This window comes from Pantherophis guttatus, chromosome 2 (genome assembly GCF_059756535.1).
Source record: "Pantherophis guttatus breed Tessera chromosome 2, ASM5975653v1, whole genome shotgun sequence".
In the NCBI taxonomy this organism is placed as follows: domain Eukaryota; kingdom Metazoa; phylum Chordata; class Lepidosauria; order Squamata; family Colubridae; genus Pantherophis; species Pantherophis guttatus.
Genome location: NC_142064.1, coordinates 20,357,712 through 20,371,455, shown reverse-complemented (window position 1 = coordinate 20,371,455; position 13,744 = coordinate 20,357,712). Strand labels below are relative to the sequence as shown.

The window sequence follows — 13,744 nt, the reverse complement described above, 5'->3', positions numbered from 1 at the left end:
GAAAGGATCTGCGTATTCTGGGAGGAACAGGCTCAGACTCAACCCTTCCAAGACCGAGTGGCTGTGGCTTCCGGCGTCCCGATATAGTCAGCAAGTGCCATCACTGACTATTGGGGGTGAATCTTTGCCCCCCACAGAGAGGGCTCGCAATCTGGGCGTCCTCCTGGATGCACAGCTGTCTTTAGAAGAGCATATGACAGCCGTGGCCAGGGGGGCCTTTTATCAGGTTCGCCTGATTCGCCAGTTGCAGCCCTTTCTGGACCAGGACGCCTTGCGCACGGTCACTCACGCCCTTGTCACCTCCCGGCTGGACTATTGTAATGCTCTCTACATGGGGCTCCCCTTGAAGAGCACTCGGAGGCTCCAACTGGTCCAGAATGCAGCCGCGCGGGTGGTTACGGGCGCAACTCGTTGTGCCCACGTGACACCCCTCCTGCGCGAGCTGCACTGGCTCCCAGTGGTCTTCCGGGTGCGATTCAAGGTGTTGGTCACCACCTTTAAAGCGCTCCATGGCATAGGACCCAGGTACCTTCAAGACCGACTTCTGCCACCAATAGCCCCCCACCGGCCAGTTCGCTCCCACAGAGAGGGTCTCCTCAGGGTGCCATCGGCCAAGTTATGTCGGCTGGCGACACCCAGGGGGAGGGCCTTCTCTGTGGGAGCCCCAGCCCTGTGGAATGAACTGCCCCCGGAAATGCGTAAGATCTCCGACCTCCGGGTATTTCGCTGTGCATTGAAGACCCTGTTGTTCCGCCAGGCCGGGCTATCAACATAATATTTTAAATTGGGGTATTTTAAATTTTCTGGGGTTTTAAATTGAGCCGAATTTATTTAATAATTTTAAATTTTTAATTCATGTTTGTCTTGTGTTTTTAAATAGGCTGTACACCGCCCTGAGTCCTTCGGGAGAAGGGCGGTATAGAAATAAAATTATACTTATACTTATTATACTTATTTCCTTGCATTTCAATTAAGCCACCTTTCAAAGCTAGATATATATACAATTTTTTATCTATTTTTAAAAATTACATGAATAGACCTGTAGAAATTAGGCCATCAAGACCTAATTATGTACAGGAAGTCATCATTTAACTGCTGCCTTGGTTAGGAACCATTTGCAGTTACAACAGTGATGAAAAAGTAACCTTGCGACCAATCCTTGCATTTGTGATCTTTACAGGTCTGTAAAACAAAGGAATCCTGAAGTAAGATCATAAGCATACCATAGTTGCTTTGCTTAACAATCAAGTTGCCAGTCACAACTGTGGTTGCTAAAACCAAGACTACCTGTACAGGTATCTCCTTGTAAGGTTCTTAAGATAAGTTGAGGCAGTTATGATTGGGGAAGGGAGGAAGAAAACAGAAGAAGAAATTAACGCTTGTTTTTTATTGTTTTGAATTGACGACAAAATCATGAGCAGAAAAAGTAGATGTGTAAGTATAATATTTAATGAATTCAAGGACATTTAATTTTCTAAATTTTCAAGGTCCAAATATTAGTGATTGTATAATATTTAATGCAGGGGACGCGGTGGCTCAGTGGCTAAGACCCTGAGCTTGTCGATAGAAAGGTCAGCAGTTCAGTGGTTCAAATCCCTAATGCCGCATAATGGGGTGAGCTCCCATTACTTGTCCCAGCTTCTGCCAACCTAGCAGTTCGAAAGCATGTAAAAAATGCAAGTAGAAAAATAGGGACCACCTTTGGTGGGAAGGTAACCGCGCTCCGTGTGCGTTTGGTATTTAGTCATGCCGGCCACATGACCACAGAAACGTCTTCGGACAGTGCTGGCTCCTTGGCTTAGAAATGGAGATGAGCACCGCCCCCTAGAGTCAGGAACGACTACCACATATGTGCGAGGGGAACCTTTACCTTTATCTTTAATATTTAATGCATGTGTTAAATAAAGATGAGACGAACCTCAGAGCGACTGCTGTCACCAGTTCCTTCCATGTGTTTCTTCTCTCCATGAACTTTCTTCTTCTCCTTCCCAACAAGAATCTAAAACAACAAATGAAAGTGATCAAGCCACATAATTCAAAGTGTTCATAAATCAATTCCCTGTTCAAAAACACTAACAACTTCAAGGAATTTTTTTTTTTTTTACTAATGAAATGAACAGTACAAGTGCATGCTAACTAATATAAAACCTTAGCTATTTTCATTAGCTAGGGAAAAAGACACTCATTACAGATATGAATGTGCAGTTCTCACTTTTAAGAAGTCCAAAGAAAGTGTCCAAGTTAATTCTAATCATGGCATCAGTCAGAAACTCATGTAGAAAAACATTTTGTATATTGAGGTAAATCTCAGTAACCAATCTGAGGGTTAAATTGTGTCCTGATTTTTTATTTATTTATTTATTTATTTGTTCAACTTGTATGCCACCTTTCTCCGAAGACTCAAGGCGGCTTACAATGCATTTAAAAACCATATATAAAAACATTAAAAATTAAAACATTAAAAACAATTAAAACCCATTCACACCATTCATGGCCGGATCTTGCCAGACAGCAACAGCGAGATCAACGGCCCCAGGCCTGCCGGAAAAGCCAGATCTTCACTGCTTTTCGGAAGCCAATAGGGTGGGGATGGTCCGGATCTCAGGAGGTAACTGGTTCCAGAGAGCTGGGGCAGCCACAGAGAAGGCCCTCCCCCGCGGGCCCGCCAGCCGGCACTGTTTAGCTGACGGGACCCGGAGAAGACCAACTCTGGGGGATCTTACCGGTCGCTGGGAGCTATGCGGTAGAAGGCGGTCTCGAAGATAACCTGGCCCTGAGCCATGTAGGGCTTTAAAGGCAATAACCAACACCTTGAATTGTGCCCGGAGACCAATAGGGAGCCAGTGCAGCTCGCGGAGAATTGGTGTAATGTGGGTGTACCTAGGTGCACCCACGACAGCTCGCGCGGCTGCGTTCTGGACCAACTGTAGTCTCCGAACACTTTTCAAGAGTAGCCCCATGTAGAGCGTGTTGCAATAATCTAACCGTGAGGTGACAAGGGCACGTGTGACTGTGAGGAGAGCCTCCCGATCCAAGTAGGGTCGCAATTGGTACACCAGGCGAACCTGTGTTATATATTAATAACTTCATATAAAGATTATTAGAACAATATCTCAACTATCACATTTGAATTTTCCTTGTTCTAACATAAATAAAAGAATATCTAGAGATGGGTCTTGAATTTTTTTGAGTATTTAAGGTGATGTAAATGAGGTTCAGATAACTTTAACTCTGAACCCAAGTATAAAAATGGCCAGGTTTGGGGAGATATGGTGGGTTACACTTTAGAGTAATGTAATTCTGACAGGAGATGGGGAGTTGTGAGGCAAACCCTGTTGCTTTTCTATATGTGTGCGCAACATTAACACATATACAAAAGGGTCAAAGGCAGTATCTCAATGTTCAGTCTGATTGTGATTGCAGATTTAGGCATCTCCAAGTCAAAATAATGTAAAATAAAGAAAGATATGGAAGTGAAATAGCCCCAAAGAGGAGGAACTGGATTAGACAGTTAGGATATTGTAATAAGCTAGGCCAAGGAAAACTGAAACTGACAAACTGCAGAACTATTCTTGATGTCTCTAACTTCATAGGAAGGGGCCAGGAAGTTACTGAAACTGATAACAAAAGCCGGGTTGAAAATATTTTGCAATTCAGCTAATGAAAAAAAATCAACATAAAATAGATGTTGCAACTTTTCTACTGAACATGAATAATCAACTCCAACTCAATTAGAAATAAATTATATGACTTATCTGACATGATGGCAGGAGACTGGCTCTATTTTTAGCCACCTGTTCAACATTTTATTTTATTTAGTTTTATTTTATTTAGTTTGTCGATCATGTACTAGATAACAAGTATAAGTATAAACATGGACATGAACAAGGAATGAGTACATATATTATTATATAATATATAACTGGAAGTTATATTTGAATGATGTAGGAAATGAGATATAATTCTGACTCTAATTTACAGGTCATATTTATATCCTGGAACAATCACAGCTTGAAAACCACAGTTAACTCTCATTTTTGGATGCCAATGGTACTTAAATGGGGAAGAGGAGGAGGAGGAGGAGGAGGAGAAGGAGGAGGAAAAGGGTGAGAAGGAGAAGGAGAGGAGATCAGCTTTTTCCATTCATGTTTTAAAACATCCGAGTTACTGCAATATATTTAGCACTACCTAAAATTGCAATTAAAACACCTCTCAATTTGGTCCAGACGCATTAGCTGCATCTAAAACTTTTGAATTACCGGTAGCATAAATAAAATATTGGAATTATTCCAATCAGAACAAGGAAATAAACTATATGTTGCATTGAGATACAATCTGATCACCATGGAAATGTATACACAATAGTTGACCACATGATTTCCCAAAAAAGCTCACCACCCATCCTGGAAGAGAAAATGAAAGTAGGAATAAATTCATAGGGGAAAAAAAATCAGAATTAAATTAAAAAATAGAAGTCCTTTCCCTCGATTTCAATCATTTGAAATGCTGCTTGTCACTTGTCACAGTAATAATAATAATAATAATAATAATAATAATAATAATAATAATAATAATAATAATAATAATAATAATAATAATAATAATAATATACATAAGATCTCTAAAAAGCTCACCACCCATCACCCGGGAAGAGAAAACGAAAGTACTGTTAAGAATGAAACTCAAAGGGAGAAAAACAAAATGACATTTATTTCAACTGATCTCATTTAGACGTGTAGGCCAGTCTCTCCCCTCCGGCATCTTCCAACCTGCCCCACCTGCCTGATCCTTGAGCAGCCTTATGGGAGTTGTAATCCAGCACACTGAGAGCTCAGGAGCAAAGGGGAGACAAGGGAAGGCGAAGGAGTAAAGCGATCCTAGGAAAGGTCGCGCCGCCGGTCCGCTTTACCCAACCGGCGTGGACGCCTTTTGGAGAGCCGGCGCGTTCTGGGAACCCAAACGAGGCCGACGGCAGGCAGCCCCGAGAGGAGCCGGGAAAAAGAAGCCGGACCCGGGAAAGGACGCTTAGGGGCTGCTCTGCTTACCTGCTGCTCGGCCGCTTCCATCCCTCCGTCTATAAGATGAGCCTGTCCGCAGGTCCACTGTCAAGCGCGCCCGGGGAGCAGCAAGGAAGCGCCGTCTGCTTGGCTGATGCAACGAGGCGCGCCGGATTGCGCGCAGCTCTCCGCCCCTCGGCGGGACGGCCCTGCGTGGGCGGAGTTTCGGGACGGTGCACGGCCGGGGCCGGGTGGATGGGGCCGGCCTCAGCAGCAGTTCGGGGAGCGGCCGGAGAGTCCCCTGTGTGGATCCCCCGCCTTGCAAGCGGCGTCCTCCAGATGGGTAGGAGTGGCGTTCCCAGAATCCGCGAGCGCGCAGGCGGCGCTTTTCTGGGTTGCGCTTCTCGCTGCTCTGACGGGCGCCGGGTTGGCGCTTCTCCGTGCTGAAGATTGAGGAACAGCCAACATGCGGATGGCAGAAAGCGAAAAACGCCATTTCGACTGAAGGACGAGGTTGGAGAAGGGGTGAAATTCAGCAGGTTCTGGAGAACCGGTAGCAGAAATTTCGAGCAGTTCGGAGAACCGGCAGATACCACCTCTGGCTGGCCCCCGAGTAGGGTGGGAATGGAGATTTTGCAATATTCCTCACACAGGAGTGGGGAGGGAACGGGGATTTTGCAGTATCCTTCCCCTGGAGTGGGGTGGGAATGGAGATTTTGCAGTATCCTTCCCGTGGGGTGGGAATGGAGATTTTGCAGTATCCTTCCCCTGCCATGCCCACCAAACCACACCACACCTACAGAACAGGTAGTAAAAAAAAAATTGGATTTCATCCCTGGGTTGGAACACACACAGGTGGTCCTCAACTTAGGACCACAATTGAGTCTCAAATTTATGTGGCTAAGTGAGACATTTGTGAAGTGAGTTTTGCCCCACTTTACGACTTTCCTTGTCACCTTTGTTAAGTGAATCACTGCAGTTGTTTAATTTAATAATCCAGTTGTTAAATGAATCCGGCTTCTCCTTTGACTTTGCTTGTCAGAAGGTCGCAGAATAGAATAGAACAGAACAGAACAGAACTCTTTATTGGCCAAGTGTGATTGGACACACAAGGAATTTGTCTTGGTGCACACGCTCTCGGTGTACATAAAAGAAAAGACACATTCGTCAAGAATCATAAGGTACAACACTTAATGATAGTCATAGGGAACAAATAAGCAATCAAGTCATATTAGGAAAGGGGATCACGTGACCCTGGGACACTGCCAACCGTCATAAATGTGAGTCAGTTGTCAAGCATCCAAATGTAAATCACGTGACCATGGGGGATGCTGCAATGGTTGTGTGAAAAATGGTCATAACTCACTTTTTTCAGTGCCGTTGTAACTTTGAACGGTCACTAAAGTGAACTGTTGTAAATTGAGGACTATCTGTATTGATTTGTGTATCCTAATAAATCTCTGCCAAAGCAAATCAACTTTACAGTATCTGGAAGTAAAGAGTTCCAAATTAAGTGAGTCGGCTTAGGTAGGGATTGCCCCAATAATATTTAACACAACTGTGATTTATTCTGGTTATTTGTTTTAACCACTGCACTGATTTTTAAACAAGATGAGTACAGGTAGTTCTCGACTTACGGCCACAATAAAGCCCAAAATTTTTCTTGCTAAGCGATACATTTGCTAAGTGAACTTTGCCCTATTTTACGACCTTTCCTGCCACAGTTGTTAAATGAATCAGTGCAGCTTTTAAATTAGTGACCTGATTGTTAAGGGAATCTGGCTTCTCCGTTGACTTTGCTTGCTAGAAAGTCACAAAAGGTGATCGTCATAAATATGAGTCGGTTGCCAAGTATCTGAATTTTGATCACATGACCATGGGGACGCTGCAACACTTGTAAATGTGAAAAATGGTAATAACTCACTTTTTTCAGTGCTTTTGTGACTTTGAACAGTCATTAAATGAACTGGTGTAAGTAGAGGACTACCTGTAATGTTTTCCATAAAAGTTTGGGTGGATGGAAGAGGGCTGTTGGATCTTTCTCCACAAAATGCAGCGGAAAATTTGTTTTCTATATGTCTTTGCCTCCATCTAGTGGCCGCTGGGATTTTTGCAGACCAAAACTTATAATTACAGGATTAGGATTCCATAGACCTTAATTTATCCATTTAAAATAATTAACAATGGACATCAAAGAAAGAGAAGACTCGGATTATTATAAAGTGTGGAATAGGTTTTATACATGGTTGGAAAACAGAAATCAAATTAAGAAATAAGAATATAAAGTGAAATTTGATATTAACATACTGGATATAAATGTAAATAATGATCCTGCTAACAAAACAGTTAATTATGAATATTTAAAAATAAAGAGAAGGAGCGGGAGGATAAAAGCTAAGAGTAAAGACAAAAGTCGATGCAGAAAGTTGTAAAATTGTATACATCTGTTGTTAGTATTGTATTTTAACATCTGATGTGTGTGTTTTTGTTTTTTGTTTTTGTCTCGACTTCTTTTGCTATTATGTGTTTGGTTTTAAAATGTAAAATGCTCAATAATTTTTTTAAAAGGATTCTATAGACCTGTGTTTTAATCTTTGCAACTTTGTGGATTTGTGGATTTCAGTTCCCAGAATTTCCCAACCAGGCAGGCAAATAAGCTGTAAAAGTCCAATTTGTTATCCCTCATTATTTATTGGACCACAAAAAGTTGGCCTGAAAGTAAAAGGAAAGTATTAGGAAATTTCTCCTTAGTTCTAGGTTGGTTCTCTCCATCTCACCCTGTACACAGAGTGACAACTTCAGATTGTTTCACATACGGGCTAAAAAATGAGATGAAGACAATATTGTGCTGCTAACGGGTTGCACAGAAATTTTATAACAACTTGATATTGCTGCAATATCCAAGCATGTGATGAGGGACTTGTAATAAATCAGACGCTGTTGTCTAACTCATGTAGTGAGTCACATCCAGTACGAGTTGTGAAGTAGACCATATCACAATGCATTTATCAACTGTAACCCAAAAGCAAATAGCATTGTCATTAATCCAAACTAGATTAGATAAATTAAAAAGCAAGAACCAAGTTCATTTTTCACTTTAAATACTTTAAATACGGAATAGGCAGTGTTATTGATGTGCAAATAGATACTTAATTTTAAAAATTGCTGTTTCACTCAAAACTGTTTAGTTATGATTGTGGAACAACAAAAATATTATAACCATAAAAGTGATTCTGTAAATTAATCATCTATATAGTACTCTCAATTTCAATGAACATCTTCATAACTATTTTCTTTTTTCCTATGTTATCTCTGTTCTGTTTATACTTATGGAAATGTGATTTTATGTTTTTGAATCTAATGATTAAAAAATTGAGTTTGTATTTTCTGTTTTTTGGGTTTTTTTATTTTTTCTAATAATTCATTTTTATTGTATTTGGAAAAGTATTTGTCTATGACAGATTAGAAATTCAGCAAAAAAACTCTGATCTTTCACTATATATAGTTTGAGAAGTGCTGCTTTAGTATATTGTTGCTGAATTTCTGTACATATTAATGAGCAACAGTAGAACATAGCACAACAGTTTTTCAAGAATTTTCTTTCTTTTTTTTGAGAAAGCAACTTACGTATAATGAAAAAAACCACAAGAATCAATTAATTAAATCCTCTCCTAAATTAAATTCTCTCTTTTCCATCCAGATATGAGTTTTCACACTCATAGTCAAAAATATTTTTTTCTTCCGACATCTAGATAGGCAATAATATCTCTGTGTTACACAAGAAAATTTTTTGTTTTACTCAGACTCAGCATGGTAATTCATATTTGGTTTGGAAAAGGACTATTTCCTTCCTTCCTTCCTTCCTTCCTTCCTTCCTTCCTTCCTTCCTTCCTTCCTTCCTTCCTTCCTTATTTTAAAGAAATATTAAATGAATTAGGTGGATTTTGGAATGGAGTATATTGTAAACAAATCTGACAGAGGCAAAATATTATTTAGCCAGAAGATGGCAGCAAATTTACATGTTTCAGAAAGAATGCCTTTTTTTTTTTTTAAATGACCATGGTTGTAACAGAGACAACATTTTCTTTTTCCATTCACAATATATCTAATAAATAGTGACCAGATTTGAATAAGTGTATCCTTCAATAATAGGGGTTTTTAAATGCTTTTTGTGAAAAAGTTTGGTTTTTTTATTCAGAACTATTTTCCACATATTTAAATACCAATGATTCAGTAAAAATGTACTTGAATTTACCAGAGTCCTTGCAATAACAAACCTGATAAAGTAACATCAGGAGGTGACTTACTTTCTATTTATTCTATTTATTTCTATTATTCTATTTACCGTACTTTTCAGAGTATAAGACGCACCGGAGTATAAGACGCAGCTTAGTTTTTGTGGAGGAAAATAGGTAAAAAAAAAAATCTGCCTATTCATCTGGCTAGGGTCCTTCGTCTGGTCAGCTTCAGCACATTAGTTTGCTGGTTTTTTTATCCCCTGCTTGGGGATAAAAAACAGCTTCTAAGGCACAGCTGAGAGGAAGCAGCAATGAGAAAAGCAGGCAAAGCACAGGGAGGGGGATCGCTTCACTCGGGTAGCGCCTAGTTAGGGCTGAAAAAAAGCTTTTAAAGAACAGCTGAGAGTCGGAGCAAAGCATGGAGATCGCTTCACTTGCTAGCGCCTCATTAAAGCACAGTGGAGAGTTGAGGGAGCAGGCAAAGCTGGGAAGATTGCTTCACTCGCTAGCGCCTCATTAGCACCTTGTTAGGGCTGAAAAAAATCTTCGAAAAAGCTACATTCAGATTATAAAACACACCCAAATTTTCAGCCTCTTTTAGGAGGGGAAAAGGTCCATCTTATACTCTGAAAAATATGGTAGTTTATTTATATATCAAATTTGAAGACCGTCCATCCTCCTGAGGGGTGTACGATTCTGAGGGGTGTACAGTTAAAATATAAAAACCAAATGAATAATTGTCCCAAAGGTGCTTTTTCAGGAGGCAACTGGACTTTCTTATTTTTTTTCTCTTTTGAAGACGTTTCGCTTCTCATCCAAGAAGCTTCTCTGCTTCTTGGATGAGAAGTGAAACTTCTTCAAAAGAAAAGAAACCAAGAACGTCCAGTTGCCTCCTGAAAAAACACCTTTGGGACAACCATGACCTGGATGACTGAGAATCTCTACAGACTTCCAAATGAATAATTATATTCCAGTACGGCTTTCAAGGCGCTAACTAAACCCAAGTTTGCATACTCCTCTGCAAATAACAGAATAACAGAATTGGAAGGGACTTTGGAGTTTTTCCAATCCAATCCCTTGTTTGAACAGGAAACCTTATACCATTTCAGACAAATGGTTGTCCAATCTCTTCTTAGAGCCGAGGTGGTGCAGTGGTTAAGAGTGCAGCACTGCAGGCTACTTCAGTTAACTGCTAGTTGCAGTTTGGCAGTTCAAATCTCACCGGCTCAAGGTTGACTCAGCCTTCCATCCTTCCGAGGTGGATAAAATGAGGACCCAGATTGTTGGGGGCAATAGGCTGACTCTGTAAACCGCTTAGAGAGGGCTGTAAAAGCACTATGAAGTGATATATGTAAGTCTAAGTGCTATTGCTATTGCTATTCTTAAAAACTTCCAGTATTGGAGCACTTACAACTTCTGAAGGCAAGTCAGTGATTAATTAAATCATTGATTAATTTTTCTAACTGTCAAGAAATTTCTCCTTAGTTCTAGGTTGGATCTGTCCTTGATTGGTTTCCAATCCATTGCTTCTTTTCCTGCCTTCAGGTGCTTTAGAAAATAAGTTGAACTCCCCCTCCCCTTCTTTGTGGCAGCCCCTTAAATATTGGAACGCTGCTACCACGTCATCCCCAGCCCTTCTTTTCATTAAACTAGACAATTCCTGCAACTGTTCTTCGTATGTTTTAGCCTCCAGCCCCATAATCATCTATGTTGCTCTTCTCGGTACTCTTTCTAGAGTCTCAACATCTTTTTTATATTGTAGCGACCAAAACTGGATGCAATATTCCAAGCTGCCAAACAAGTTGGGAGAGCCAGATCTTCAGACATTTCCAGGAGTCCAGGAGAGTAAGAAGGTTCTGTTCTGGACTCTTACCAGTCAATATTCTTTAACTGATGGAGTCCGTAACAAACCTTCCCTGCCTGACTGGGTGTGACAGAAGAAGACAGTTCCATAGAGTTTCATGCTATGCAGGGTTTTAAAGGTCATAACCAACACCTTGAATTCAACCCAAGCAAACTAGCACCCAATGCAGCTCACACAGCATGCGCCATCCTTGGAGCACTCAAGATTGCTCAGACAGCTTAATTTTTGATACCTGCTGAAGCTTCCAGATACTTTTCAAGAATAGCCCCACGTAGAGTGGATTGCAACTGATAATCTAATCTTGTGTAGCTTCTTCTCTGGTAATATTGAACTGCAAACTAGGGCATACAAAACTTTTGCTAGACCAATTCTCGAATACAGCTCATCTGTCTGGAACCCACACTGAATATTGGACATTAATGCAATCGAACGAGTCCAGAGATATTTCACGAGAAGAGTCCTCCACTCCTCTGCTCGCAACAGAATCCCTTATGCCACTAGACTTGAAATTTTGGGCTTAGACAATTTAGAATTTTGCTGTCTTTGGTCCACTCTAAGTGTAGTACATAAAATTATCTGCTACAATGTCCTACCTGTCAATGAATACTTCAGATTCAACCACAACAATAAATGAGCACACAATAGATACAAACTCATGGTAAAACGCTCCAAACTTGATTGCAGAAAATACGACTTCAGTAACAGAATGGTCAATGCCTGGAATGCACTACCTGACTCTCATAGTTTCTTCCCCAAACCCCCAAAACTTTAACCTTAGACCGTCTACTGTTGACCTCACCCCATTCCTAAGAGGTCTGTAAGGGGCGTGCATAAGCGCACCAATGTGCCTACCGTCCCTGTCCTACTGTCCCCATTTATTTGTCTCCATTTCCTGTATTCATAATCATGTTTATACTTATATCTGTTATCTAATACATTGCTTGATGAAATAAATAAATAAAAATAACAATTATCTTGTATTAATGTGTGTGCCTTAGAAAGTATGGGCTTTAGACTGTTATATTTTCGATTATAAAAGATCACCTCAATGAGCAAAAAAACCCGATTATGTTGAGTGCATGGATGCTATTTATTTGACAAAAATGATTTCTGTTTATTAATTTCTGAGACATACACAAGTATGCATTTGTGCCAGTTTCGAGGCACAGCAGTGATATTTACACAATCCACCCAGTGAGTGGCACCAGGGGAATAAAAAAATAGCCCAGTTTGTCCAGGAGAAACCACAGCTCGCAAGCACAAGAAGGGGCAGCGTTTTGTATAGGTGAAATGTCCTGGGTCAAATCCTTGGGTACAGACTGGCACAAGTACGAGACTGTATCTGTTTCTCCTACTTGGGGATCTGGTTTGTTTGGTCTCATGTTAAATTTACTTAAAAATTGTGGTTGGAAAGATCGACTGGAATTAGAATGTTATGGAGTTCAGATTCTTCTTAAAACCAGCTGAAAAGAAGCCAGCCATGAAAATACAATCCAAAGTAATTACGGTGTGAAAAGTAGAATTTACTGTGCCAGAAAAAGGCCGAGAGCTTGAAACGAGAGTAATGAGATGTGGAAAATGGAATAAAAGATCACAAAATTAGTATGGCCTGTACAATTTTGAAGACACTCCATCCCCCAAGGAATGGCAACTATTTCCATTGTTAAATTCAATTTATAGATCCTAGGAGTGGGGGGGACTCTTCTAGCAACTGGAGCCCATTTAAGCACATAAAAGCAAATTAATGTTTCCAATTGGCCTTTCCAGAATGTGGACATCATCAGGAGATTCAGAAATAAGACCTGATGGCAGATTGGCTTTTCAAACCCAACAATTAGTTGGTTCAATTGCAAGACTTTTGGCATAAGGAAATTAGTTACTTCCATATATGTAATATTTCAACAATTTAATCTGAAATATATAATTTCTTGGTTTGAAAAAATTAAATTGGGGGGGGAGAGAGGTTTTAGAAAACCCACAGAGTAGTCTGAAAAATGGAGTGTATGTGTTCTGTAGGATTAGGAATCACTGTCGGAGTTTTATTCTCAGATTAAGCACAGCTTTCTTAACTGCAGTGAAAAAGAAAAAAAAAGAATGAAACTAAGAGCCTGTGATATAATGTGGTATATTGGATCTTAAGAACTGTGGTGGCGCAGTTAAGAGGCCTGGTGGCGCAGTGGTTAAAATGCAGTATTGCAGGCTAATTCTGCTGACTGCTGGCTGCCGGCAGTTCAATTCTGACCAGCTCAAGGTTGACTCAGCCTTCCATCCTTCCAAGGTAAAATGAGGACTCAGATTATTGGGGGCAATAGGTTGACTCTCTACACTGCATAGAGGGGGCTGAAAAGCACGAAGCACTATATAAGTCTTAAGTGCTGTTGCTATTGAGCTACGTGGTGCAGCGGTTAGAATGCAGTACTGCAGGCTACTTCTGCCGGTTGCCTGCAATTTGGCAGTTCAAATCTCACCAGGCTCAAGGCTGACTCAGCTTTCCATCCTTCCAAGGTGGGTAAAATGAGGACCCAAATTGTTGGGGGGCAATATGCTGACTCTGTAAACTGCTTAGAGAAGGCTATAAAGCACTGACTAGATGGCTCAGTGACTTAAGACACAGAGCTTGTTGATCAGAAAGGTCGGCAGTTCAG

At 40.7% G+C, this 13,744-nt stretch overlaps 1 protein-coding gene across 2 annotated transcripts in view; it reads right to left on the bottom strand.

Moving 5' to 3' along the window:
- The window catches only part of TARS1 (threonyl-tRNA synthetase 1), a 67,070-nt gene that overhangs the window by 32,003 nt on the left and 21,323 nt on the right, over nt 1–13,744 (bottom strand). The window contains exons 1-2 of one of the 2 annotated variants that reach the window (XM_060688554.2): nt 5,046–5,375; nt 1,919–1,999 (exon numbers count right to left, since the gene is read on the bottom strand). In XM_060688554.2, coding sequence (XP_060544537.1) covers nt 1,919–1,999; nt 5,046–5,066 — 102 coding nt within the window. In that variant the 5' untranslated portion in view covers nt 5,067–5,375. Of the gene's footprint in view, nt 1–1,918; nt 2,000–5,045; nt 5,376–13,744 lie in introns of those variants that run through there. The other variant, XM_087885632.1, reaches the window with a different exon arrangement.